This window comes from Podarcis liolepis, assembly GCF_965112155.1.
Source record: "Podarcis liolepis genome assembly, chromosome: 15".
Taxonomy (NCBI): domain Eukaryota; kingdom Metazoa; phylum Chordata; class Lepidosauria; order Squamata; family Lacertidae; genus Podarcis; species Podarcis liolepis.
The window spans coordinates 32,244,787-32,271,057 of NC_139566.1; the positions used below are offsets into that span (position 1 = coordinate 32,244,787).

A 26,271-nucleotide genomic window follows, 5' to 3' on the forward strand; every position below is an offset into this window, starting at 1 on the left:
TCCAAAGAGCAGATGCACGGCAAATACATCTGTGGACAGGAAGGGGAAATGCTGCCTTAAACATCCTGCTGCAGATGTGACTGAGCGTTTCCTTTTCCTCTTTGCCTGCTGACTGGGTAATTTCCCCTTTGTTGACCCAGCCAGGTTTGAAGTAGATTTGCTGTGGGGTTTCATCTGGAGGGTCTGGTCAAAATCCATCACTTTAATAATAATAATAATAATAATAATAATAATAATAATAATAATAATAAATAATTTTTATTTATATCCCGCCCTCCCCAGCCGAAGCCGGGCTCAGAGCGGCTAACAACAATAAAATAACACAGCATTCTAAAATCAATTCATTATAAAATCAGTTCAAATCAAATTGATGGCAACCATTGGACTAGAGCTCTGTGAGGATTGCCAAAGGAGGGGGTCAGGCTGTGCCTTGGCCAAAGGCCTGGTGGAACAGCTCTGACTTGCAGGCCCTGCGGAAAGATGTCAAATCCTGCAGGGCCATAGTCTCTTGTGAAAGCGTTCCACCAGATCGGAGCCAAAGCCGAAAAAGCCCTGGCTCTGGTCGAGGCCAGCCTAACCTCTCTGTGGCCCGGGATCTCCAGGATGTTCAAGAGAATTCAATGGCTTTGAAAGATGATTCGACAAATTTGTGGAGGGAAAGGCCATCGGTGGCTTCTAGCCACAAGGACTAAGCTCTCTGCCTCCACAGTCAGAAGAAGAAGAAGAAGAAGAAGAAGAAGGGGAGGAGGAGGAGGAGGAGTTTGGATTTTATATCCCGCTTTATCATTACCCGAAGGAGTCTCAAAGCGGCTAACATTCTCCTTTCCCTTCCTCCCCCACAACAAACACTCTGTGAGGTGAGTGGGGCTGAGAGACTTCAGAGAAGTGTGACTGGCCCAAGTTCACCCAGCAGCTGCATGTGGAGGAGCGGGGAAGCGAACCCAGTTCACCAGATTACGAGTCCACCGCTCTTAACTACTACACCACATTGGCTCTCAGAGGCAGCGATGCTTCTGAATACCAGTCGCTGGAACCCACAGGAGGGAGAAAGTCCTCTTGCTCTCAGGTCCTGCTTTTGAGCTTAAGAGAGCCAGCGTGGTGTAGTGGTTAAGCGCAGAGGACTCGTAATCTGGGGAACCGGGTTCGCGTCTCCGCTCCTCCACATGCAGCTGCTGGGTGACCTTGGGCCAGTCACACTTCTCTGAAGTCTCTCAGCCCCACTCACCTCACAGAGTGTTTGTTGTGGGCGAGGAAGGGAAAGGAGATTGTTAGCTGCTTTGAGACTCCTTAGGGTAGTGATAAAGCGGGATAACAAATCCAAACTCTTCTCTTCTCTTGAGCTCCCCACAGGCCACTGTGAGAACAGGACGTTGGACTAGATGGTCCACTGGCCTGATCTTTCAAGGCTCTTCTTATGTTCTTAGAAATACCAAACAGGAAGATGTCTTTATCTAGTCTGGCATGAAGTGGAGAGGCATGGAGTGATGATGTCCGAAACAGGAAGCTGCCATTTCTGCAAAGGATTTCTCGCTTGCATTAATAATATTCAATTGTGTTCATTTATCAAAGTAGTTCTTCACCGCTGTTTCGCAGAACATCGGGGTAGTGCACAGGGACATGAAAACATTTTAAAACAACGGGAAGAGATAATTAAAGGGACATTTTAAAATAATTGCACAGGCCTACCAGTAATGAAGGATATAGAATTGTTGGAAGGGATCACAAAGGCCATTTAGCCCAACCATCTGCCAGTGCAGGAAATCGAATTTATATGGCAACCCTACTTGTGAAATCCTTCTCTAAGCATGAGTTTCCACGAGTGCAGCTATTGTGTTAGATTCCTCCAGGGAGCAGCATTAAATCTACCCTTGTGTTAATGGACAAATAATGTTGAATAGTCCTGGTTATTAGTTTTTAACCTCAAAAAATCACAGCTTATTTTTCAGTAAACCACTTCCAAGATGCCCCTGTTCATGCTAATCTCTTTTTCTGTACTGGGTTGCCAATAATGTGTGCGCGTGTGTATAGTGTAAAGAGAGCGACAAATAATGGTATGACTTGGCTCAGAATCCCAGCAAACACCTGTGTGTGTAACCAACAAGAGCAACCCTTCATGGACCCTACACCATGAAAAATGATGCCTCTCTGGAGCTTGTGGCAGGTGATAGAGGAGGATCCAAATCTAGTAACTCATAAGAAGCCAGTGCCTCAAATTTACTGCCTATCCATTTCACTGGATGACCCAGACTTTGACAATGAAGGGACAGAAAGATGCCGAAATTTCTAGCCACTTAGAAACACAGGCAGCTGCCTTGTACAGAGTCAGACCATTGGTCCACCCAGCCCAGTATTGTCTATATTGACTAGCAGTGGCTCTCTAGGGTTTCGGACAGACTCTTCATAGAATCAGAATTGTAGGAGTTCAATCCCTGGAGACGCCAGGGATTGAACCTGGGACCTTCTGTATGCAAGGCAGATGCCCTACCACTGAGCTACAGTCCTTCCCCCACTTTTCTGCATGCCTAAAATCTTATCATCCCCACCAGTGGTCTCTCCCCTAAACTGAAAAATGCTTGACTTTCTTTATCGGACAGGTTCTCCAACGCTTTTGTCATACTGGTCGCTCTTTTCTGTATGTTTTCTGCTTCTGGCACCATCCTTTTCAGCCTGAGGCAACCTTTGGTTCCATCTGTCTTTTGCAGGGCTACAATGTTCATCAACCCCATCCAACACAGCCTGATGAGAGTTGTAGTCCAAAACAGCTGGAGGGTACAGTCATACCTTGGTTCTCGAACAGAATGCGTTCCAGCAGTCCATTTGACTCCCAGAACCATTTGAAAACCAAGACGTGGCTTCTGATTGGCTGCAGGAGCATCCTACAGCCAATCGGAAGCCAAGGAAGCTGCGCTGGATGTTTGGCTTCTGAAAATAGTTTGAAAACCACAACACTCACTTCCGGTTTTCGATTGTTCCGGAGCTGAAACGTAGGAGTTCCAAGGCGTTCAGCAAGCAAGGTGTGACTGTACCAGGTTGGCAAAGACTGTATTAAGGGATAAAGGTAAAGCGACCCCTGACCATTAGGTCCAGTCGTGGCCGACTCTGGGGTTGCGGTGCTCATCTCGCTTTATTGGCCGAGGGAGCCGGCATACAGCTTGACTAAGCATGACTAAGCCGCTTCTGGCAAACCAGAGCAGCGCACACAAACGCCGTTTACCTTCCCGCCAGAGTGGTACCTATTTATCTACTTGCACTTTGACGTGCTTTCGAACGGCTAGGTTGGCAAGAGCAGGGACCGAGCAACGGGAGCTCACCCCGTCGCAGGGATTCAAACCGCCGACCTTCTGATCAGCAAGTCCTAGGCTCTGTGGTTTAACCCACAGCGCCACCCGCGTGCCGTATTAAGGGATAAGACTGTCCTGAAGTCACAACCTGCTGCCATATTGATTTTTTGGATAGGTTTGTAGCTGTTGCAGCAGAGAGCTGTAGCAATTTTACTCAGCGGAAACATTTGCTCCGTTCTACGCAACTTCGTTTCTTGTAACATGCATTCAAACCTGGAGTTTTAACAATAGCTTCCCTTCTGGCATTTGAATCATACGAAAGAAAACCCACCTTTTCCTGGAGGAATTGTGCTCCGGCACACAGAGAATGGCATGTGAACAACAAAAGAGATGCCAGTTTCATGCCCTGAAGAATCAGAGCCACGGAGGTTGGTTGGCGGCTATTAAAATCGGAGTGTTGAGCTTGCAGCCCACCCACCCCCACCCCTGCCGGATTTGAACTAATCTCCTTGCACCGCCAAGCAGGGCTTTGAAACTAAACAAATACTCAGCACCCAGATTGAAAAACAACTTGAGGCTGAGGAAGGCTGGGCTAAGTTTCAAAAGAGTCGGACAGCAGCCGCAAATGCACACAAAGGTTGCAGAGGAAAAGCATTGGTCTCTCTCCTGCTAGCCTAGTCTCAAAATTATGTCTTAAACCTGTTAGGACATTGACAGGCAACCTCTTTTACTTGAACATTCATCCCCATTTGTTTGCAAGGAGGGTAGAGGACTTTGCGCCAATCAGAAAGTACCATCCCAGAGTTTCCAATGCATTTTCCTATCAGTTTCCTGCGCTTTTTGCACTTTCGTCTAGCTTGCAAGTTTCCCATTGGGACATCTGGTTGGCCACTGTGAGGACAGAAGGCTAGACTACATGGGTCATTGGCCTGATCCTCTAGGGAAGCAGGTTTGTTGCACAAGGAGATCTCCCATTCGATTATCACTGCACGACCTGAACCTGCCTGGGCATGACTGGATCCCACCCCAAAATAGCCACAGTCTGAAAGTGCCTTTACCCCATCTGGGTTGTTCCTACAGAACTAAAGGAAGCAGACCAGGCAGCAAGAAAGACAAAAGGAACCCAATTCGGCTTCAGGGACACTTGGTAAACGTGAGCAGATACGGTTTCCCTCCTTAAAAATGACCAAAAAACCACCATGCAGTTGTAATATTTATATAAATATACACAATATATAAAACAGTTGACGATCTTGGATTCGAAAATACTGCTCAGAACAACAGATTAAGTTTAGGTTACAAAACGGTAGAATCCAGTACCAGTCTTGACTCCTGTGTCAACCCCACTGAAATGATCGAAGCTTATGCAAAAGCAAGGCTGTAAATTAAGAGTGCAATGTAAACGAAAAAAGAAAAACTGGGAATTGAAACCTTGAGAAACTGATTACTTGACCAGTCTTTTGGAACCGGGATGGATTTTTATTTAGAGGCAAAAAATACTGACACGGTCATTAATAAAAAATAAATCCAAGTGTGAAATTCTCCTCCTTATCACACAGCTTAATAGTTAACAACATACACTGAAAAGTTTTTTAAAAAACAAAACCCAACACTTTTAAGGCAGGTGTGTAGGGAGGAAATCTTACCCTATTGGTGCCCTGCCCTTTGAACACAGGGAAGCTCTGACCCTCAAGCCAGCCTTTGCACAACCCCACTGACTTCACATCTGGCCGAACTGAGACCACTTGGGATCACAGCCATACTCCAGTTTTACTCCAAAGATGCAAATTCGAGGAGCCATTAAAAAAACCAATTCTAAAACGATCTAATACTCCTGCCTTATCAACCACATGAAGTGTGCCGATTGAAACCAGCTTTACATCTTAAGCAATGCTTGCTCAGCGTATAATACCCATCGAATCCCTTTGGATCATTTGAAACAGTACAAAACACGGCAACCCCCCCATCCCCACCCGGAATATTTACAATCAGGATGGCTTTCCCATTTTTTTCTTTTCTTTTCTTTTTTGCCCGGCTTGATTTAGAGTGCAAATTCTCCCATTTACATATAATTTAAAAGAAGCAGACCGTGTGTGTGTGTGTGTGTGTTCCCACCCGCAGCTTCCATTTCAGAAGCGACGCCACGAAATCGGTACAATTTGGGGGTCCAAAAAACCTTCCCCCCCCCAAACCCAGAGGAGTCCAAAATGCAACGGAGAGTTCCTGGGCGCGATTCCTTTTCTTCGCAAAAGAGAGTTTTCTTGGGAAGAAGAAACAAAAGCAGTTTAAAAGGGAGAGGGGAGGGAGCGCTGGTCTTCTGCCAAGGCGATCACCCCTCGGAAGCTCGACGGCGAGGCCGAGAGACGCGCCAACGCCGCCGCTCCTCCCCGCGAAGTCCCCGCTGCGCTGGCTCCGACGGCCGCCGTCGAAGTTCCCCTGCCGGGGGCGCCTTCAAACGTAGTTCTTCTTGTCGTACTCCCCGTTGGAAGTGGCGGCGTTGGTGGCGGGCCTCCTGGGAGCCGAGTACTTGACGGGGAAAGCCGAGGGGTCTCCCTTGCGGGCGCAGGAGCAGCAGATGAGCGAGCCGCCCACCATCAAGAGCGCGGCGGCGGCCCAGCCGAGGTACAGCGCCGCGCCCATCTCCCGCTTGCGCGACGACGGCACCGAGGGGTCGTAGAAGTTGCCGATGACGATGTTGGCGTACCAGCAGGGCGGGATGAGCACCAGCAGGCCGCAGGCCACGAAGAGGCCGCCGCCCACCGCCGCGATCAGGTCCTTGGCTTTGCCGGGGCGCACGCAGTTGGTGCACTGTGCGCCCACCACCGTCACCAGCAGCGCCACCAGCCCCAGCAGCGCCCCGATGACCATCAGCGCCCGGCCGGCCTGTGTCTCGGGGCTGAGCGCCAGGATGGAGTCGTGCACCTTGCACTGCATCTGGCCCGTGCTCTGCACCACGCAGTTCATCCACAGGCCCTCCCAGGTGCTCTGCGCCACCACGATGTTGTTCTCGATGAAGGCCGACACCTGCCACATGGGCAAGCCGGCCACCACGATGGCCCCCAGCCAGCCCAGCAGCGACAGCGCCAAGCCCAGGATCTGCAGCGCGGCGGACGCCATCCCGGCGTCTGGTCTCGACGGCGCTTCTCCAAAGACGGGGTGGGATCTGACCTCTGGATCTCCTCTCCTCCGATCAGCCCGGGTCGCCTCTTTCAGAGTTGCTTCTCTTTGCGTCTCCCTGTGCTCCTGCAAGCCCGCTCTGTCGCCTGAGTCTCATGCAGAAGCCGCCCCGACGTGCCTCTTTATAGAGGCGGCCGCGATGCCCGGGCAGGCGGACACTGGCTGCCCCCGCCGGAGGGCCTCCCCCGCCCAGGCGCGCCGTAGCCAATCGGGAGAGGGCAGCGGCCCCTCGCAACCAATGAGGGGGCTGCGAGGCAGCGGTTGAAACAGGGCAACACAAAGACGCGTGCGGGTGACTCACGCTTCGACGGGGCGGGAGGGAACGGAAGCCGCTCGCCGCCCGCTCCTCATCCCCTTGTGACTGCGGTGGGGAAAGGGTGCCATGGGGCAAAGGTACTTCCCAGGGTTTAGAAAGGAAGGAGAAAAAGAAGGGGGAAGGCTCCGTCTGTGCCAGGGAGGTCGCTTGCGCCAGGCAGGAAGATAGAGAAGCTCCCTTTTGAAACCCTGCCAGTCAGTGTTGGAAATGCACCAATGGTCTGACTCTGTATAAGGCAGCTTCCTCTGTTCTCACGAAGATTAGAGTCCAAAACTACCTGCTTGCACCAGTGGGGAGAAATCTTTCCCTCTGGGAAAGAACTTACTTTTTTTAAACATTTGGTTTAATTTACAGTGGTACCTCAGGTTGCATACGCTTCAGGTTACAGACTCCGCTGACCCAGAAATAGTGCTTCAGGTTAAGAACTTTGCTTCAGGATGAGAACATAAATCGTGCTCCGACAGTGCGGCAGCAGCAGGAGGCCCCATTAGCTAAAGTGGTGCTTCAGGTTAAGAACAATTTCAGGTTACGTACAGACCTCCGGAACGAATTAAGTACTTAACCCGAGGTACCACTGTATTGTACAGTCATCTCTCCGGTTACAGACACTTAAGGTTGTGCGTTTTTGGGTTGCGCACCGTGCCGAACACAGAAGTACCGGAACGGGTTACTTCCGGGTTTCGGCGCATGTGCAGAAGAGCTAAATCGCACTTTGCACATGCGCAGAAGCACTGAATCGCGACCCACACGTGCGCAGACACATGCCTCCCACACGGATCACGTTCGCAACCTCAGCGTCCACTGTATTTCTAGACTGCTTTCCATTCAAAGCAGATGACAAACAATAGCATTATAACAAAAAAACTGATGTGGAAGTGTGTAGAACAAAATTTAGGGTTGGGATTCAAACCGCTGACCTTCCGATCGGCAAGCCCAAGAGGCTCTGTGGTTTAGACCTCAGTGCCACCTGCACCCATGAAACAACAAAAACTGATGTGGGAATGTGGAGAACAAAATTTAGGGTTGGAAAAATGAGAAATGCATAGAAACTGAAATTGACAGATCTGTCCATCCCTAGTTAGTAAATAAGTACTAATTATTGGAACCTTTTAATGAGGGTGAAAGAGGAGAGCGCAAAATATGGTCTGAAGCTCAACATCAAAAAAATGAAGATCATGGCCACTGGTCCCATCACCTCCTGGCAAATAGAAGGGGAAGAAATGGAGGCAGTGAGAGATTTTACTTTCTTGGGCTCCATGATCACTGCAGATGGTGACAGCAGTCACGAAATTAAAAGACGCCTGCTCCTTGGGAGAAAGGTGATGGCAAACCTAGACAGCATCTTAAAAAGCAGAGACATCACCTTGCCAACAAAGGTCTGTATAGTTAAAGCCATGGTTTTCCCAGTAGTGATGTATGGAAGTGAGAGCTGGACCATAAAGAAGGCTGATTGCCGAAGAATGGATGCTTTTGAATTATGGTGCTGGAGGAGACTCTTGAGAGTCCCATGGACTACAAGAAGATCAAACGCATCCATTCTGAAGGAAATCAGCCCTTAGTGGTCACTGGAAGGACAGATCGTGAAGCTGAGGCTCCAATACTTTGGCCACCTCATGAGAAGACTCCCTGGAAAAGACCCTGATGTTGGGAAAGATGGAGGGCACAAGGAGAAGGGGACGACAGAGGATGAGATGGTTGGACAGTGTTCTCAAAGCTACCAACATGAGTTTGACCAAACTGCGGGAGGCAGTGGAAGACAGGAGTGCCTGGTGTGCTCTGGTCCAGGGGGTCACGAAGTCGGACACGACTAAACGACTAAACATCAACAACTAATTATTGGTTGTTCAACCAAATGTTACTCTTCTGTTAGCCTTTATCTTTTGCCAGACGGTACTTAAGAGTTACTGCAGCAGAGGAACAGAAGGCAAAATTGTTTTAAGAACACCTAATCCCCATTGACTATCAAGGAAGGCGGGGGATAATGAAAGGCAAATATTGCATTTAGTAAGCATCTCCCTCCCGTTGCTTGTTAGGACAAACTCTTAGATCTTTCGAGATGTATCACTTTGGAAGATGAAAAATATACAGCCCAAGTGAAGTTTTGTTACAAAGCCCTAAACCGATTTAATCCCACTGCAACTCGTCAAGCAGAATCAAGTGGTGATATTATAATTCTCTATACACATCTACTGAGAAGTAAGTCACTTTGTGGTTTTTCTAAATATCTTTTTCCATTTTACAATATTCAACAATAACTATAAATCGTACACAAATCCAATAATGTTTTCTGCTGCTTTCCTCCCTCCTCTTCTGCGGTTTCTTATTTTTCTATCAAATTCTTACTGCATATCTTAATTTCTCCTTTTTACCCATTTATCCTTTTTAATTCCCTTAGCATCCTTACTGCTTGTGTTTATATCACTGCTGATGATGTTTCTAATTGTTTACAGTTTGTTTTCATATGTACTGTATTCAATAAATTTTCCCCATTCTGCTACAAAGTATTTATCATCCTGATCTCTTAACCTTCTGGTAATTTTCGCCATCTCTGCATATTCTATCCATTATAGTTGCCTATAGTCAATTTTTGGTGTCGGTTCCTCTTTCCAGTTTTGTGCGTATATCATCCGGGCAGTTGCGGTAGCATACATAAATGGTTTTTTCTTATCTTTTGGCACCCCTTCTCCAAGTATACCTAAAAGGAAAGCTTCTGGTTTCCAAACAAAAGTTATTTTAACCCCTCCCCCCAATTCATTATAAATAATTTCCCAGAAGGCTTTTGCAACCTTACAGGACCACCACATGTGAAAAAAGTACCTTCTTTCTTTTTACACTTCCAACATATATTGGATTTAGATATACATTTTTTTCCAGCTTGCTAGTCATCAAATACCATCTATACAACATCTTCATGCAGTTTTCTTTTAATGCATAGCATGCTGTAAATTTTAAATCTCCTTTCCAAGATCTCTCCCACGCTGCCATATCAATATTATAACCTATACTGATTGCCAAATGTATTTTTCCCTGGCTTAGGAGAAAGGCAGGATGTAAATACATTTAATAATAATAATAATAATAATAATAATAATAATAATTTGTGAGATGTGTCTTTCTCCCTCATTATTAATGCTCAAGAGGAACTTAAAATTCCTGTTCACCCTGGCAAAAGAGTCTGTCAATAGTGAAGTTATCAGGTGTGTGATAGTTTTAAAATATTTTTAATGGTTTGTAAATATGTTTCTTATTTTATTTTTATTGGTATGTATATGCTTCAGATAAGTCTTTTGTTTTTAATGGTTTGTAAATATTTCAAATGTTTATTTTCTTTTTAATTGCATTGTTTTCATAGCCTGGTGTTTGCTGTCCTGGGTGTCTTTGCGAAGAAGAGTGGGGTAATAAATTTGGGGGTGGTCTCCATTGTTAGCCCCGCTCAGAACAGACCCATTGAAACTGAGGGCACAGCTAACTTAGAGACATTCCTTTCAAGGGGTTTACGCTGAATGGAATTTAGTTGGAGGCAGCTCTTAAGAAATAAATAATCACATTGAGCAAGGAGTATGGCAAAAGAAAGTGAGGAGGAGGAGAGGAGGAGTTCAGGGCAGGGGTCAGCAACCAGGGCCAGATTTAGGTTTGATGAGGCCCTAAGCTAATGAAGGTAATGGGGCCCTTTATATGTCCAGCTGTCCTTTGTCAACGATAAATTGTCGCTGTTTTTTGTGTTGAATATATGAGAACCAAGGTACCACACTGTATATAGAAATGAGCAATATTTGTATATAGAAATGAGTAATATTTTAGGGAGCAGGCTAGCAAGCGGGGGCCATTACTTACATCATAAAAAGGTAAAGGGACCCCTGACCGTTAGGTCCGGTCGTGACCGACTCTGGTGTTGTGGCGCTCATCTCGCTTTATTGGCCGAGGGAGCCGGCGTACAGCTTCCAGGTCATGTGGCCAGCATGACTAAGCCACTTCTGGCGAACCAGAGCAGCGCACGGAAACACCGTTCACCTTCCCACCGGAGCGGTACCTATTTATCTACTTGCACTTGATGTGCTTTTGAACTTCTAGGTTGGCAGGAGCAGGGACCGAGCAACGGGAGCTCACCCCGTTGTGGGGATTTGAACCGCTGACTTTCTGATTGGCAAGTCCTAGGAGCCTACAAAACACAAAACACTGTTGCTGTATGTAGGTTTTATTTTATTTGTTTTTTATCTTATATTTTGGAAACGTACATCCAGATTTTTTTCCCTTTAATTTTTTTGGGGGGCCCCAAGAGAGTGGGGCCCTAAGCTATAGCTTGTTTAGCTTATACGTAAATCCGGCACTGTCAGCAACAGACCCTCCCATGAATTGGGGCCCTGGCAGTTGCGCAAGGATGTCTCCATCTGACGTTCAGCCAGCCCTCTGATCCATGTGGCCGTACGACAAATGTTCCACCCTTCCCTATGTAACTTTCCTATGCGTAATTAATTATCAGAAGTATTCCGCTCCCCCCCCCCGTTATGACATCAAAACACACGCCCCGTCTGCCTTAAAACACCTGCATTTTCACTCTGTGTTGGAGGAATTACAGTATATGGCACTAATTATCAGACTTCCTAGTGAGTTTCAAGGCAGAGGTTGGTCTCCGGTTGCTGCCAGAGGCTTCCTGAAACGAGGCGATGCAATTGTGGCCGTTGGTTGGCTCTCTGTGAAAAGAACAATAAAGCCAATTAATTTCCATGGACCTCATTTTTCTAAGATGACGAGGAGGTTTGCGTTATCCTTAAGCGGTCCAATCCACCCCTTCTCGGTATGAAAAAGAGCGATAGTAAAATGATCTCGGCAGAGTAACTCTGCCCTCCATATTAACTTCATTTGAAACGACAACAACACAACAATATGTATATTTATTTAGATCATTTGTACCCCACTCTTCAAACAAAAAGAATTCCACGGTGGCTTATATGTAATGTAATGTTAAAACACGACAATCCCTGCCGTTGGGCTTACAACCTATAAGGCATGACACACAAGACAAAAGGGACAAGGAGGGAAGAGGAAAACAATAAACTCAGGCAAAATAGTAACTGGCCACATTTACATGTCAACAGAAGCCAGAAACCTTGATTTATCCTAGCTTGAGGGAAACAATTACTTTCTCCATCAACATATACAGTTTTGTAATCTTAATTATATTTGTTGGTTATTTTGTGATTGCTCTTTTCTCTGCTTTTATTTTTTAATTAATGTAGCCTCTTTTTCTTTTTTCTATTGTTTTAGTTTACTTTTGCAATAATAATAATCTCAATAAAACAAAGCAATAAATCAATAAATAAGCAAGCATGGGGAAAAGTGCCCCAATTAATACTTTGACCAGAAGTAATGTGCTCATGAATTTCCCAGCAAAACGTTTGCAATTTGCTTGATTTGCCATTCCTAAAAAAAGGAAGTACTCAGAGTGTCTGTACATGTAACCGCAATGGTTTCTTTGGTGGGAAGAGGGAAATGACTCCAGCAACTTGTCGAGAGCACGAGCTTGTCCATCCTTGCTCTACAGGTATTAATTAACTCAGCAAAGCCTGGTAGCTCAGGTGGTAGAGCATCTTCTTTGTCTGCCCCAGTATCTCCAGGTGTGGATGGGTGAGACTGCTGCCTGTAGCCCTAGAGAGCTGCTGCCAGTCAGTGTAGGATATACTGAGCCAGTCTAAGTGGTGAAAAAAAAGGTCAAGGACCGCTGGACGGTTAAGTCCAGTCAAAGGCGACTATTGGGTTGCGGCGCTCATATCGTTTCAGGTTGAGGGAGTTGGTGTTTGTCCACAGACATCTTTCCAGGTTATGTGGCCACCAGGACTAAACCGCTTCTGGTGCAACGGGACACTGTGACAGAAGCCAAAGTGCACTGAAACACCATTTACCTTCCCGCCACAGTGGTACCTATTTATCTACTTGCACTGGTGTGCTTTAAAGCTGCTATGTTGGCAGGAGCTGGGACAGAGCAACGGGGACTCACCCCATCACGGGGATTCAAACCACCGACCTTCAGATCAGAAAGCCCAAAAGGCTCAGTGGTTTAGACCACAGTGCCACCCATGTCCCTGTATTCTAAGTGGACCCAATGGGCAGACTCTGTAGCAGGGAAATCCCTATGTTCCTAAGTTAGTTTTATTATCACCCCTATGTTCCTAAGTTATTTTGCCCACATGTAAGTCATTATTTTGGTATTTCTTTGCCATGTTTAAATCCGCAGATGACAAGATTGTAATTGAAAACTCATAAAAAATATTATTTTAAAAAAATAACTAAATCCCCGCATGACTCATGGGGACACAGACCCAACCATCGGATGCGCTTTCCACACATTCTGCTTCCTTGCTATCAGTCCTGACATGTCATGCTAGAGGTCAATACAGTAGTCATTTCCTGATTGCCACAAAAGACGCCTCTGTGGTTACATGTGCACCCTCTTTGACCATTCATTTCCTTTTAAGGAATATTTATTTCTTCGCCTGTGTGCACATGACATTTTATTCCAGGAGCAGTGGAATACTTTCCCCCCTACATAACACACACACACAAATTAGACGCATTGGTGTTTTTGTGTGTGTCCCTGGAAAATGCTTCTTGAGAATTTGGTTTCGTTCCAAAAAGAAAAGCTTGCTGCAGGTTGACTCTGCATTGCTCCCACAGCACATCCCTTTGAATACAGATGTCGGCAGTCCTGGCAATGGTGTCTTTGTGGACCCACAGCTGCCCAATGACATTATGGGTGGGTGTTCCCCACAACTGCAATCACCACACCCTTTTTCATTCATCTGGACCAGGGGTCAGCAAACTTTTTCAGCAGGGGGCCGGTCCACTGTCCCTCAGACCTTGTGGGGGGCCAGAATGTATTTTTGGGGGGAGAAATGATGCAAGAGCACCACGAGCCCCGGTGGCTGCTTACCTGTGTCTTGTGAGCGGCAGGTGTTGGCGGCAGCGGTGGCGGGGGAACAATGAGCAGCATGCGAAAGGGCTCTGGAGAGGAGCTGCTTAAAATGGCGGCTGCTCGAGCACTGCTGCTGCTGGCACCAACAAAGCCCAGCCCCCTTCCTCCTCTAGGCAGGGCGAGGAGAAGCCAGGAGGAGGGAGGGAGGAGGCGCCACCGCCACCGCTGTAGGAGGGAGAGGGAGAGAGAGAGAAGGAAAGAACGTGTGCACTGGTGATCCATGCCGCAATTCCCAGACCGTCTGTGGACCGGATCCAGAAGGCAATTGGGCCTGATCTGGCCTGTGGGCCTTAGTTTGCCTACCCGTGTGCAGGGAGAAAAAGGTGTGGATCACCTCCTCCAAGGGAGGGTTTTCATTAATTTTTTTAAAATTTATTTATTATTAATGTTGCAATACATATATTAAAAGGGGCGCGGGTGGCGCTGTAGGTTAAACCACAGAGCCTAGGACTTGCTGATCAGAAGGTCAGAGGTTCGGATCCCCGCAGCGGGGTGAGCTCCCGTTGCTCAGTCCCTGCTCCTGCCAACCTAGCAGTTCGAAAGCACAAACTGCAAGTAGATAAACAGGTACCACTGCGGTGGAAAGGTAAACGGCATTTTTGTGCGCTGCTCTGGTTTGCCAGAAGCGGCATAGTCATGCTGGCCACATGACCCAGAAGCTGTACCCTGGCTCCCTCGGCCAATAAAGCGAGATGAGCGCCGCAACCCCAGAGTTGGCCACGACTGGACCTAACAGTCAGGGGTCCCTTTACCTTTACATATATTAAATCTTTACATAATGATACATATACATTATATTCTTAAATTCACATTTTCACATTTCATTATGCACCAGCATTTATCCATTTCTTACCATGTGTCTTCCCTCCACCCGTGCATGACTTCCTTGTTATTATTTTATAACTTTATTATTGAGATTGTATTTTTGTATCTTAATACCGTATTTTTCGCTCTATAACACGCACCTGACCATAACACGCACGTAGTTTTTAGAGGAGGGAAATCCGTAGGCATGCCACCTGTAGGCATTCCCTCCATAACACGCACAGACATTTCCCCTTACTTTTTAGGAGGAAAAAAGTGAGTGTTATGGTGCAAAAAATACGGTAATTAAACATTCAGTCTTATATATCTGCTTAGCTTAACTTGACTTTGTGGAATCAGTCTATACATATCAATAAATTATTGTTGGAGCATGTTTTGGTCATGTATTCTTCTACACATTTCCACTCCTGTTTGAGATTTTGATTAGATTGCATTCTTATTGTTGCCGTCATTTTTGCTAACTCAATCATTTCAAAAAAATTACGTTGCCAATCTGTCAATGTTGGTACTTCTTCCGAGGGTTTTCAAATACATCTCAAATAACCACACCCACCCTTCTGGATGGCAGGATCTAGAATCAATCTAGATTGAAAGCAGCTTCTTGAAGATGAGCAGGAAAGATTCCAGTTGGGTAAAAGGTACATTTTTGTGCTACAAGTAGGTTAGTGTGTATGTAGTAGGCTTGCCATATTTCAAAAAGTGAGAATCCGGACACAAAGTTGTTTTGGCAGCTATCTAAATTGTATCGAAACTTATTCATTTATGCGACTACAGCGCCAAGAGTGTTACTTGCCCCAAAATGGAAAGAAGAAGAAGTCCCAGCAAACGAAGAATGAATACAAAAACTTATGGAATATGCAGAAATTGCGAAACTTACCGGAAGAATAAGAAATCAAGATAACAAACTTTTTATAAAAGAATGGAAATGGCTTATTGAATATTTACAGATGAATTGCAAACAGATGAAAACAGTAGCAGGATTATTGTAAGAATATTGTAATGAAACTGCAGTTTCATAAGAGTATATATTTAAAGTAGACAATTAAATGAGCAAATTAAATGAATTTGGATATGCAGAAGATATTAAAAAATAAATTTAAGGAACTGCAGAAAGAAGGGGAAGGAAGTCAAACTTTGAAATGTGAAATTGATTGTAAAACTAATGAAATGTATAAACTTGAAAAGCATAAATAAAAACTTTAAAAAAGGGAAAAAAGAATTTTTTTATATTTATACCAAAGACCTTCCTTTTTCAACAAGCCTTTTAAGTGAAGATCTTTACCCAAAAAACACTGGACCTATTTTAAATTATGTTTATCTAACAGATTATCTAACAGTATAAATGAAAACTTTTAAAAAGGGGGGGAAAGATTTTGTTATATTTATACTGAAGACCTTCCTTTTCAACAAGCCTTTTAAGTGAAGATATTTACCCAAAAAACACTGGACCTATTTTAAATTATGTTTATCTAACAGATATTTTTTGTTAAGTCTTTGTATTGCTTTTTTACACCTGGAATAAGGTTGTTTCTTCTTTTTCTGTTTCTACAGTTTTGTTTTATGACTGTATCTGTTTAATTTGCATTATAATTGTAGATCTTCTCATTGTAACTTTCCCTGGAATCCTATGGTAAAGGATGGGATAAGAAATGGAATGAAACAAGTAGATAAAACGTCAGTGGCTGTCTTAAAAAAAAAAAGACAACTGGAGATTATGTCCCTGAATTGCCTCTATTGCAAATGCTTTGGGTTCCTTGTTCTGATCCGAACCCCTGACTTGCTTGTGGTGAAAGTGTCTCATGGCCTGGTCTACTGATCATTAGCCACACAAAGAGGAAACTGGTCTGATGCTCTGAGCAGGCAGAAAACAATTCCAGAGGAAACATTTTAGCAGCTAGTCAGAGATGTAGGCTTGTTTCCCCCACCCCACACCCCAAAGCATGAAGAAGAAGAAGAACAAGAAGAGTTTGGATTTGATATCCCGCCTTTCACTCCCTTTTAAGGAGTCTCAAAGCGGCTAACATTCTCCTTTCCCTTCCTCCCCCACAACAAACACTCTGTGAGGTGAGTGGGGCTGGGAGACTTCAGAGAAGTGTGACTGGCCCAAGGTCACCCAGCAGCTGCATATGGAGGAGCGGGGAAACAAACCCAGTTCACGAGTCCACCGCTCTTAACCACTACACCACGCTGCTTCCTATGAAGCATCATCCTAGGTGCAAACAGAACAGAACATGCGGGATTTGTTCTTCCTTCAAGCCCTTGAACTTTATGCAGGATAACCAGCCTCATATAATGAACATGCTTAGGCATGTCCAAAGTCCGTTTCGGGGGCTAATCCGGCCCGCTGGTTGGTTTAATCTGGCCCCTGTGGCAGTTTACTTTCTGGGGTAAAATCCTAAAAACAACATCAATCCTAAAAAAGCGCTCAACGGCTTCAATCCTTAAAAAAAGGTTAACCGTTTTGGTTGGCCCTCTGGTTGGCCCTTCACTTCATCAAATCTGGCCCTCTTTGAAAAAAGTTTGGACACCACTAAAGAAGGGGCTAATGCTGTTATGATTTGGTGGGGTGTGAGACACCGTACATTCCTGGGTCCGTGAAAAGAATTGATCAATATTTGGTTTTGAGAATGGCAGAGTTGTTATGCAAATACAGTGGTACCTCGGCTTAAGTACTTAATTCGTTCTGGAGGTCCGTTCTTAACCTGAAACTGTTCTTAACCTGAAGCACCACTTTAACTAATGGGGCCTCCCGCTGCCACCGCACTGCCGGAGCACGATTTCTGTTCTCATCCTGAAGCAAAGTTCTTAACCCGAGGTATTATTTCTGGGTTAGCGGAGTCTGTAATCTGAAGCGTATGTAACCTGAGGGGTATGTACCCCGAGGTACCACTGTAAAGGAGCAGGGAGATGGGCAATTAACAAAGCAGGAGAGGGGTGCAAGTCCCTCCTTCCTCTAGAGAGGTAGTTAGCAGGAAACAAAAGGCGAGAGTTTATAGGATGGCAGTTGGCAGTGGTGTGTTAGCAAACACTACTTGTGCTGCGCCAGAAGTGGTTTAGTCCTGCTGGCCACACAACCCGGAAAGCTGTCTGTGGACAAACGCCAGCTCCCTCGGCCTGAAAGTGAGATGAGCACCGCAACCCCATAGTCACGTTTGACTGGACTTAACCGTCCAGTGGTCCTTTAATTAGCAAAATCTGTGACAAGCTGTAAAAGGAGACAGAGTACATGGCTGGTTTCTATTTTGGAGCCAATTGGATTGTAACGCTGGGAACCTCTCCAGTCTCCATCGTAGGCCAAGTTTGTGTATGTATGTAAATAAACCATGTATCATAAATACACCACGGTCTCTGCAGTGCCTCATTTCCAAAGGAAACACAAATCCTGGGTAAGTGTCTGAAACCGCAGGAATATTTCACTGCTGGGATATTCCATATCAAGTGATCCAACTTTTAAAAAACCTCTTGTCATTTAATTTTCTTAATATATTTGACACTTGTTGAATGATAAAAATTAAGTTTAAATCTAAAATTTTAATTTTTTTATCTCCTTCCATTTGTGAGTTATGAGGGTTTGAAATTTCAAAAAATCGACAATTTTGGCCTACACAAAACCCTTAAAAGCTCAGCCCAGAATTGAGACACATCAAAACTAAAAGCACCAGTCTCTTTAGAACTTCATGGGCTTTAATATGATATGTCACATGATGGACTTACTTTAAATTGTAAATTTAAGTTACAAAAGTTAATTTTTTAAAAAAGTAATTTTAAAAAATTATTTAAAAATTCAAAAATTTGTATTGATTATTATTTCTAAGAGCTACCTGCAAAATTTCATCTTGGGATCTCAATGGGATCACATAAAATAGATATTTTGTACATGCATGTTTGCCTTATTGGGTTCTACTTAGGATAAATGGGTCTTCTTGGAGCAAAATATGAAAATAAGCCTTCAAATTATAATATCAGTTACTTCAGGCATTTCTTTAGAAAGTTTAGAAAGTGATTCAATTAAAAGGTATCTGAAAAGCTAATCAGGCTTTTCTTTTAAAAATGTGTTCCAAAACCAAGTGATAGACTTCCAGGCACTACAGAGACTGTGGTGTCCTTATGATATATGGTTTATTTACAAACATACACAACCTTAGCCTATGATGGAGACTGGAGAGGTTCCCAGCGTTACAGTCCAATAGGGTCTCTTGCTTCTTCCATAGACGCAACAGTCTTGGCTCCAAAACAGAAACCAAAACAGAAACCCTGCTGTGAAGATTGGGGTGGCTTGCAATCTGTCCTGCCGTAACTTCCCTTACTTTGGGAGGAAATAGGTAATCAAGTCTTTGTTCCCAGTCTCCCATGAGAATTCAGTGTGTGAGGAGGTTTGAGGTAGTTGCTCTACCTCAGCGACATGGCCTTCACAAACATCTTTTGAGTTCCTGTACCAATAACCTAGGAACTTTTCCCACATTGAAACTTAGCCAAGTTTTACTGCCTGTGCAACTTTTCTGACTGATGTATGGAAAAGCACATGGACCAGACTTTTGAAGAGCTTGTAAGTAAACCAAATTGTAACTTAGCTGATGTATGGTTTTCCCCTATGCTGGAGAAGCAGGCAAGTTTTGGAACACACTTGGAAAGGCATATTTCAAAGTCCTAAGAATCTATAATTCCATGCTTTACTTTGCTGCATATTTTGTGATTTTAAATCTCTGATGGGGTTCTCTCACCAAAGAGTACTTGCCCCAAACTTGGATCTTGGCCTCTAGGAATTATATATATATATATTGCACCAACAAGCATGGTGAAACCCACACTGGCTGTGTATAAAACATAAATATAAAGCAATATGTATTCCATAACACTCAATAATACTGGGAACTGTAGTTTGCTATGGGTGCTAGGAATTATAGCTCTGCATGGGACAAACTGCAATGCACAGAATATTTTTTTAAAAATAATTTTTATTGATTTTTCCATGTATACTTCTTCTAACAATATATCTTTAACAATTTTTCATATTTCGACCCTCCTCCCCTGGACTTCCCCCATACTCCCGTTTTGTTTTATTTCCATATTGTTCACCCTGTGTATTGTTTACCCAAAATTTTCTCAATACATATAGTCTTATTTTTTGTTGTATACAGTTGTGATTGTTTACTCAAACCCTGCCAATAAGTCCATTTATTTATGTTGCCTCTTCATACATGTTGTAAATGGTTCCCATTCTCTTCTAAAGTCTTCCTTGTCCTTTTCATGTAATTTTTCTGTTAGTTTTGCCAGTTCTGCATATTCCATAAGCTTCCCTTGCCATTGTTCTTTCGTTAATGCACGGGAATTCTTTTGCGGGGGTGGGGTGGGGTGGGTGTCGTAAATGTCCTTTCAAGTTTCTTTAAATGTCTTGCAGCCACTTTCCAAACCCAGACTTCTTAAAATCACCTATAGGTGGGACCTACAACAAAATGCTGCAGCCCACCTCTTCAGGATTTCAGCTGGTCTGCCAGTCGTGCCCTCCTCTAGGACATTCCGTTCCATTCCTTCTCTTGTTTTCCAATGACAGTAAACGTTTTGTGGTCACACTAAGAATGCTCCGTTCTAAAAAAAAAAATTTTTTTTGGGGGGGGACACACACGAAGGATTGTTAAAAACTACTTCTACCAACCTGGGATTCTCCCCTGTGCATTCTGATCCTGCCCTCTTTGTTTCCCGTCACATCTGTTTTGGGCTCCGGTCCAGCTGGCACTCTCCACCTGAGCTTAGTATTTTCGGGACTAGGGAGGGATGTTCTGCTCTGGGCTAGCAGCAGGAAAGTCTCCGGCAGGCACAAGAGTGTGATGTCACCGGTGTTCCCGCAGCTCGGAGAACAAAGCTTCCAGTGGCAGAATGTATGTTCGGCGCGTCAAGTTGGCTGGGAACGAAACTTCAGAGAGCAGCGCAAGGAAAATGTGGTGCCAGGGTACCACAGCCAGGAAGGCTGAAGAGATGGAGGAAAACACAGGGATCTGAAGAAAAGCAACATGCATGAAGGATGAACCAATGAATTCAGGGGTGTTTCTCCTGCTGCCTGGAGGGTTACAGTCTGAGATCACCTTCTGAGGCCGTCCTCCTTTGTGCCTTCTCCTCAAGAGGTGCGGAGGGTGGCAACACGAGAACAGGGCCTTCTCTGCAGTGGCTCCCTGCCTGGGGAGAGTATTCCACAGGGAAGTTTGTTACATACTTTTAGGCGCCAGGCAAAAATGTTCCTTTTTAACCGGGCCTTTGGTTTATCTGTTTGACATCCTATACCCTTTTAAAATGTGGATCTTTTCTCGGGGGAGGGTGTTATTGGGTTGTTGTTTTTATTTTGATTATATATGTTGTGATCTTTTCTGTGAACCGCCCTGAGACCTTCGGGTATAGTGTGGTATATAAACTCAATGAGCAATAATAATAATAATAATAATAATAATAATAATAATAATAATACAGTCCTCCCATACCTGTTTTAAGAGTTCAAAGTGTTTCACATCCATTAGGGACTCAGCTACAGTAGTCAAAAAAACACAGTTTGAATGCATTATAAACATGCAACACCAGATGGCGGTGTAGAGCAAAAAACTTTTCTATGGGATTTTACATAAGGTTTTTTTCTTTAATTATAATGATCTAATTTCTGACTTATTTATAGTCCCCCCCCCACCCCTGTGTGTAGATTCACCCTAGGTCTGTAAGTTTTAGGATCACTATAAAGCAAGCCAGCATTTTCCTTGTCTTCACAGCATCACATTCATTAGTTCTTTACTCTTTAGGCCCATTATAAAGTAAGCCGGCCTTCTCATTGTCTTCACAGCACAAATGGGTACGTCACATGCTTAAAGGCCCCTCCAGATGTCCTTTTGATTGTGGCTTCATTATGAGTAGTGTAGTGGTAGTATTTATTAAATTCGTACACTATCCTAAAGAGGTAAAACAACCAAATAAGTCTACAAGTAGGAATTGATATATAAGCAAAAGTAATTACAAACCGGAATAATGAATAGAATAATAACGGGTGGTAATTTTTTGTTTGAGGATATGCAGCATAAAAAGGAAAAATAGGAAGCCAGGGTGGGGTGGGGTGGGAAGTCTAAAGGGAATAAATGAAGGAAAATATGTAGAATATGTATGTATGTATTGAAACTCTGGAAAATAATAATAATACTAAAAAACTTTGAACAATGGAGGAAAAAGGACACTGCCCTTCATCCGCAGATCTCACAACATAAAAGTGCAATATAAAAGCACAAAATCCATGATAACTACTACAACAAAACCCCAAACCAATAACCCCTCTCCATGATTTGTCCTCATTATCCTGCTCTCAGTACTGCCTTTTCCTGCAAAATATTTGGAGTGGCCACAATGTTTTGTTCACAGTTAGTGCATATCTCATCATTTTCTGCTGAAATCTCCTGACATTTAATACCACAAATTCTCAATCCTATCCCCTATGTTGTTTAACATCTACAGTGGTACCTCGGGTTAAGTACTTAATTCGTTCCGGAGGTCTGTACTTAACCTGAAACTGTTCTTAACCTGAAGCACCACTTTAGCTAATGGGGCCTCCTGCTGCCGCTGTGCTGCTGGAGCACGATTTCTGTTCTCATCCTGAAGCAAAGTTCTTAACCCGAGGTACTATTTCTGGGTTAGTGGAGTCTGTAACCTGAAGCGTATGTAACCTGAAGCGTATGTAACCCGAGGTACCACTGTATATGAAACTGCTGAGTGGAGTTATCTGGAGGTTTGGAGAACGTTGTCAGCAGTATGCTGATGACACTCAGCTCTGCTTCTCCTTTACACCTGCAGGTGAGGTGGTGGAAGTGCTGGACCAGTGTCTTGCCTCAATAATGGACTGGATGAGAGCCAACAAACTGAAACTGAGTTCAGATAAAACTGAGGCACTGTTAGTGGATGGTTCCCTAGATTGGATGCCTTCAGTGTTGCCTGCTCTTGATGGGGTTACACTTCCTCTGAAGGAGCAGGTTCATAGCTTGGGGGTGGATCCTTTGCTGTCGCTCGAGGCTCAGGTGGTCTCATTGGTCCGGAGTGCCTTCCATCACCTTCGGCTGGTTGCCTAGCTATGCCCCTATCTGGACAGGGATAGCCTAGCTACTGTTGCCTATGCTCTGTGAAATATACTCGGAGTCAAGAGTGGATTTCATGCTCTTTATTCAGCTTCTAGTGGTGAAGAGGAATGGAAGTTCCCCCAGAATGTCTGCTTTATATACATGGCAGTGGTATCTCGGGTTACATACGCTTCAGGTTACATACACTTCAGGTTACACACTCTGCTAACCCAGAAATAGTGCTTCAGGTTAAGAACTTTGCTTCAGGATAAGAACAGAATCGGGCTTTGTTGGCGTGGCGGCAGCAGGAGGCCCCATTAGCTAAAGTGGTGCTTCAGGTTAAGCTCAGTTTCAGGTTAAGAACGGACCTCCGGGACGAATTAAGTACTTAACCTGAGGTACCACTGTATTTACACAATGGGCCCCACGTGATTGGCTAATTCCGGGATTCTCCTGTAGGCCAATCAGGTTGTGGATTCACTTCCACCTGGAGCTGGATTGGGTGGCTCCTGTGGACCATTCAGACTGCTGCATTCTGAATCCAATTGTTCTAGGACCAATCAGACTGCTGCATTTTGGATCCTATTCAACTCAGTACATAACACCACTCTGGTAACCTCAAGGTTAGATTACTGCAATGCATTATACGTAGGGCTGCCTCTCAACACGGTTTGGAAACTTCAGCTGGTGCAGAATTCAGTGGTCAGGTTGCTCAGGGGAGCAAGACGGTTCGAACATATTATACCGATCCTGGTCCGACTGCACTGGCTAGCAATTAGTTTCCGGGCCCAATTCAAAGTACTGGTTTTGGTCTATAAAGTCTATTAAGCCTTAAATGGCTCAGGACCACAATACCTCAAGGAACTCCTCCTTCCTTATGAACCTACCTGGACCCTGAGATCACCTTCTGAGACCCTTCTTCGTGTGTCTCCTCCACAAGAAGTCTAGAGGGTGGCAACACGAGCAGTGGCGTAGCGTGGGTTGTCAGCACCCGGGGCAAGGCAAGTAATTTGCGCCCCCTAACCCATGGATTTGCGCCCCCTAACCTGTGGATTTGCGCCCCCTAACCCATGGATTTGCCCTAACCCCAGATGTTGTGCCCGGTGCGGCCGGCCCCCCCTGCACCCCCCACGCTACGCCACTGGGTTGGCCAGTTGGTGTTAAAAAAAGATAGAACTTTTTTTATGTATGCTACAACAGCAGCAAGAATACTCATTGCAAAGTATTGGAAGACGCAAGATTTACCCACACAGGAAGAATGGCAGATGAAGTTGATTGACTGCATGGGATTGGCAGAAATGACTGGCAGAATCCGCAACCAGGGAGAAGAGTCGGCAGAAGAAGATTGGAAGAAATTTAAGGACTATTTACAGAAATACTGCAATATTAAGGAATGTTGAATGATGTTGGATTGAAATTAAGTGGTTTCTAGCTGTAATGGTATAAAAGGTTATGAAAAAATGGTTTTTTAAAGTAAAAGTTTAAGTTTCAAGAACTTGGATAGAAAATAAGGTGTTATTTAGCGGTAATGCTATGAGATAAGGATTTGCTGAACAAATAATTTGAACTAGAAAACAAGAAGGGGAGGTATGAGGAGGTCAGGGAAATATGTTATTGAAAAATAAGTTGTGAATTTTATGTGTTTTTAATATATATATTTTTCTAATTTTTTTGCATTTTTCTCTTTGTATAAAATTGAAAACTTTAATAAATATCTTATTTAAAAAAGGAATTTATTAAATTTATTATTTGTGGAGCCCCCGCGGGCCGAGGCAGCCGAAGCCCCCTCCCCTTGGGCGCCCGGCGGAGGAAGGAACCACGGCCCGCCGGGCGGCCAGCGGCCTCTCTCCCGGTGCTGGGGGTGCACGGAGGCGGCGGCAGCGGCAGCGGCGGCTTCTCCTCCTCCTCCTACGGAGGCTGCCCCAAGGTGAGCCCGAGCCTTTCTCCCTGCTCCGCGTCTGGCTGCCTTGCTCTGCCGCAGGGGCGACAGGGGGTGTGTGTGTTGTGCGTTGCGTTCTGCCTCCCGGGGCGGGAGGGAGCATCCCGGAGCCGCCTCCTCCTCCTCCTGCGCGGGGCATGTGCCAGAGGAGGCTCCCCGGGAAATGGCCCTGGGCGCTGGGGGGTCTGGGCGGCATCCGCGGCGGCGGCGCTGAGCGAGGCGAGGAGGGGAAGCTGCCGGCGGGCGAGGGATGCGCGGGCTGAGCGAGGGGCGTTCCCCTTCCCTCTGGACTCGCGCCCCCCCCAGAAGTTGCACCCAGTGCGGCCGGCACCCCTGGCACCCCCCACGCTACGCCACTGAACACGAGAAAGGGCCTTTTCTTCAGTGGCTTCCCATCTGTGGAATGCTCTCCCCAGTGAAATTTGCCTGGCGCCTTCATTATATACCTTTAGTCGCCAGGAAAAAACGTTCCTTTTTAATCAGGCCTTTGGTTGATTTGATTGACATCCTATGCCTTTTTAAAATGCAGGTTTTTTTTGGGGGGGGGATTGGATTACTGTAATGGAAGACAAAGCTATCAAGAGCTACTAGCCTCAATGGCTATGTTTCGTCTCCACTGCCAGAGGCCAGCAATCTGTATAAGTAGGAGAAGTTTAGAAAACCAGGGCTCCTAACCTTTCTTCGGTTTTCCCCCAGACAGTATTAAGGTTTCGTGAGTTTCTTTTTTTCTGCCAGACTCTTTGTCAGCATTCCTCTTCCCTTACTTTCACTTCTTCTTTCAGGTTCACATGAATGGATAATGTGGTTCTGAAGAAATGTAATAGTATCAAGAGCTGCTCAAGTTCCCCAATTTTGCACTTAAAAATAGATATTTATTGAAATAAATCCAACACATAAAACACAATAAGAATAATATAAATACAACTACAAAAGAGCAGTGTTGAACATTTGACATTTTATCATGTTTTCATATTCTACTGTAAGCCGCCCAGATAAATTATTATTATTATTATTATTATTATTATTATTATTATTATTATTATTATTATTATTAATATCAGGTAGTTAATAGTATTTAAGACCATTTGGAAAGCCAAGTTTCACATTGTATTGTGGAGTATATATTTATCATATATGAGATAAGGTCCCACTAAACACATATTTTTCAGGGTCATCTGAACCTTTGGCAACATGAGAGCTGGACCATAGAGAAGGCTGATGGCCAAAGAATTGATGCTTTTGAATTATGGTGCTGGAGGAGACTCTTGAGAGTCCCATGGACTGCAGGAAGATCAAACCTATCCATTCTGAAGGAGATCAGCCCTGAGTGCTCACTGGAAGGACAGATCCTGAAGCTGAGGCTCCAATACTTTGGCCACCTCATGAGAAGAGAAGACTCCCTGGAAAAGACCCTGATGTTGGGAAAGATGGAGGGCACAAGGAGAAGGGGACGACAGAGGACGAGATGGTTGGACAGTGTTCTCAAAGCTACCAGCATGAGTTTGACTAAACTCCGGGAGGCAGTGGAAGACAGGAGTGCCTGGCGTGCTCTGGTCCATGGGGTCACGAAGAGTCGGACACGACTAAACGATTAACAACAACAACAACAATTTTTGATTTATTTTTTAAACTAATGCTAAACACTACATCTTTTGTACCAAACTGAGAGCCACAAGTTCTGTAAGGTT

At 44.8% G+C, this 26,271-nt stretch overlaps 2 protein-coding genes across 2 annotated transcripts in view; one reads left to right on the forward strand and one right to left on the reverse strand.

Annotated features, from left to right (window-relative positions):
- The window catches only part of LOC310695094 (septin-2), a 125,456-nt gene that overhangs the window by 28,865 nt on the left and 70,320 nt on the right, over positions 1-26,271 (forward strand). The window lies entirely within an intron of this gene.
- On the reverse strand, positions 4,482-6,564 carry CLDN5 (claudin 5). Its single transcript, XM_083479115.1, has one exon. It carries the CDS (start codon positions 6,396-6,398, stop codon positions 5,733-5,735), a length of 666 nt encoding a protein of 221 aa, XP_083335241.1. The 5' UTR covers positions 6,399-6,564; the 3' UTR covers positions 4,482-5,732.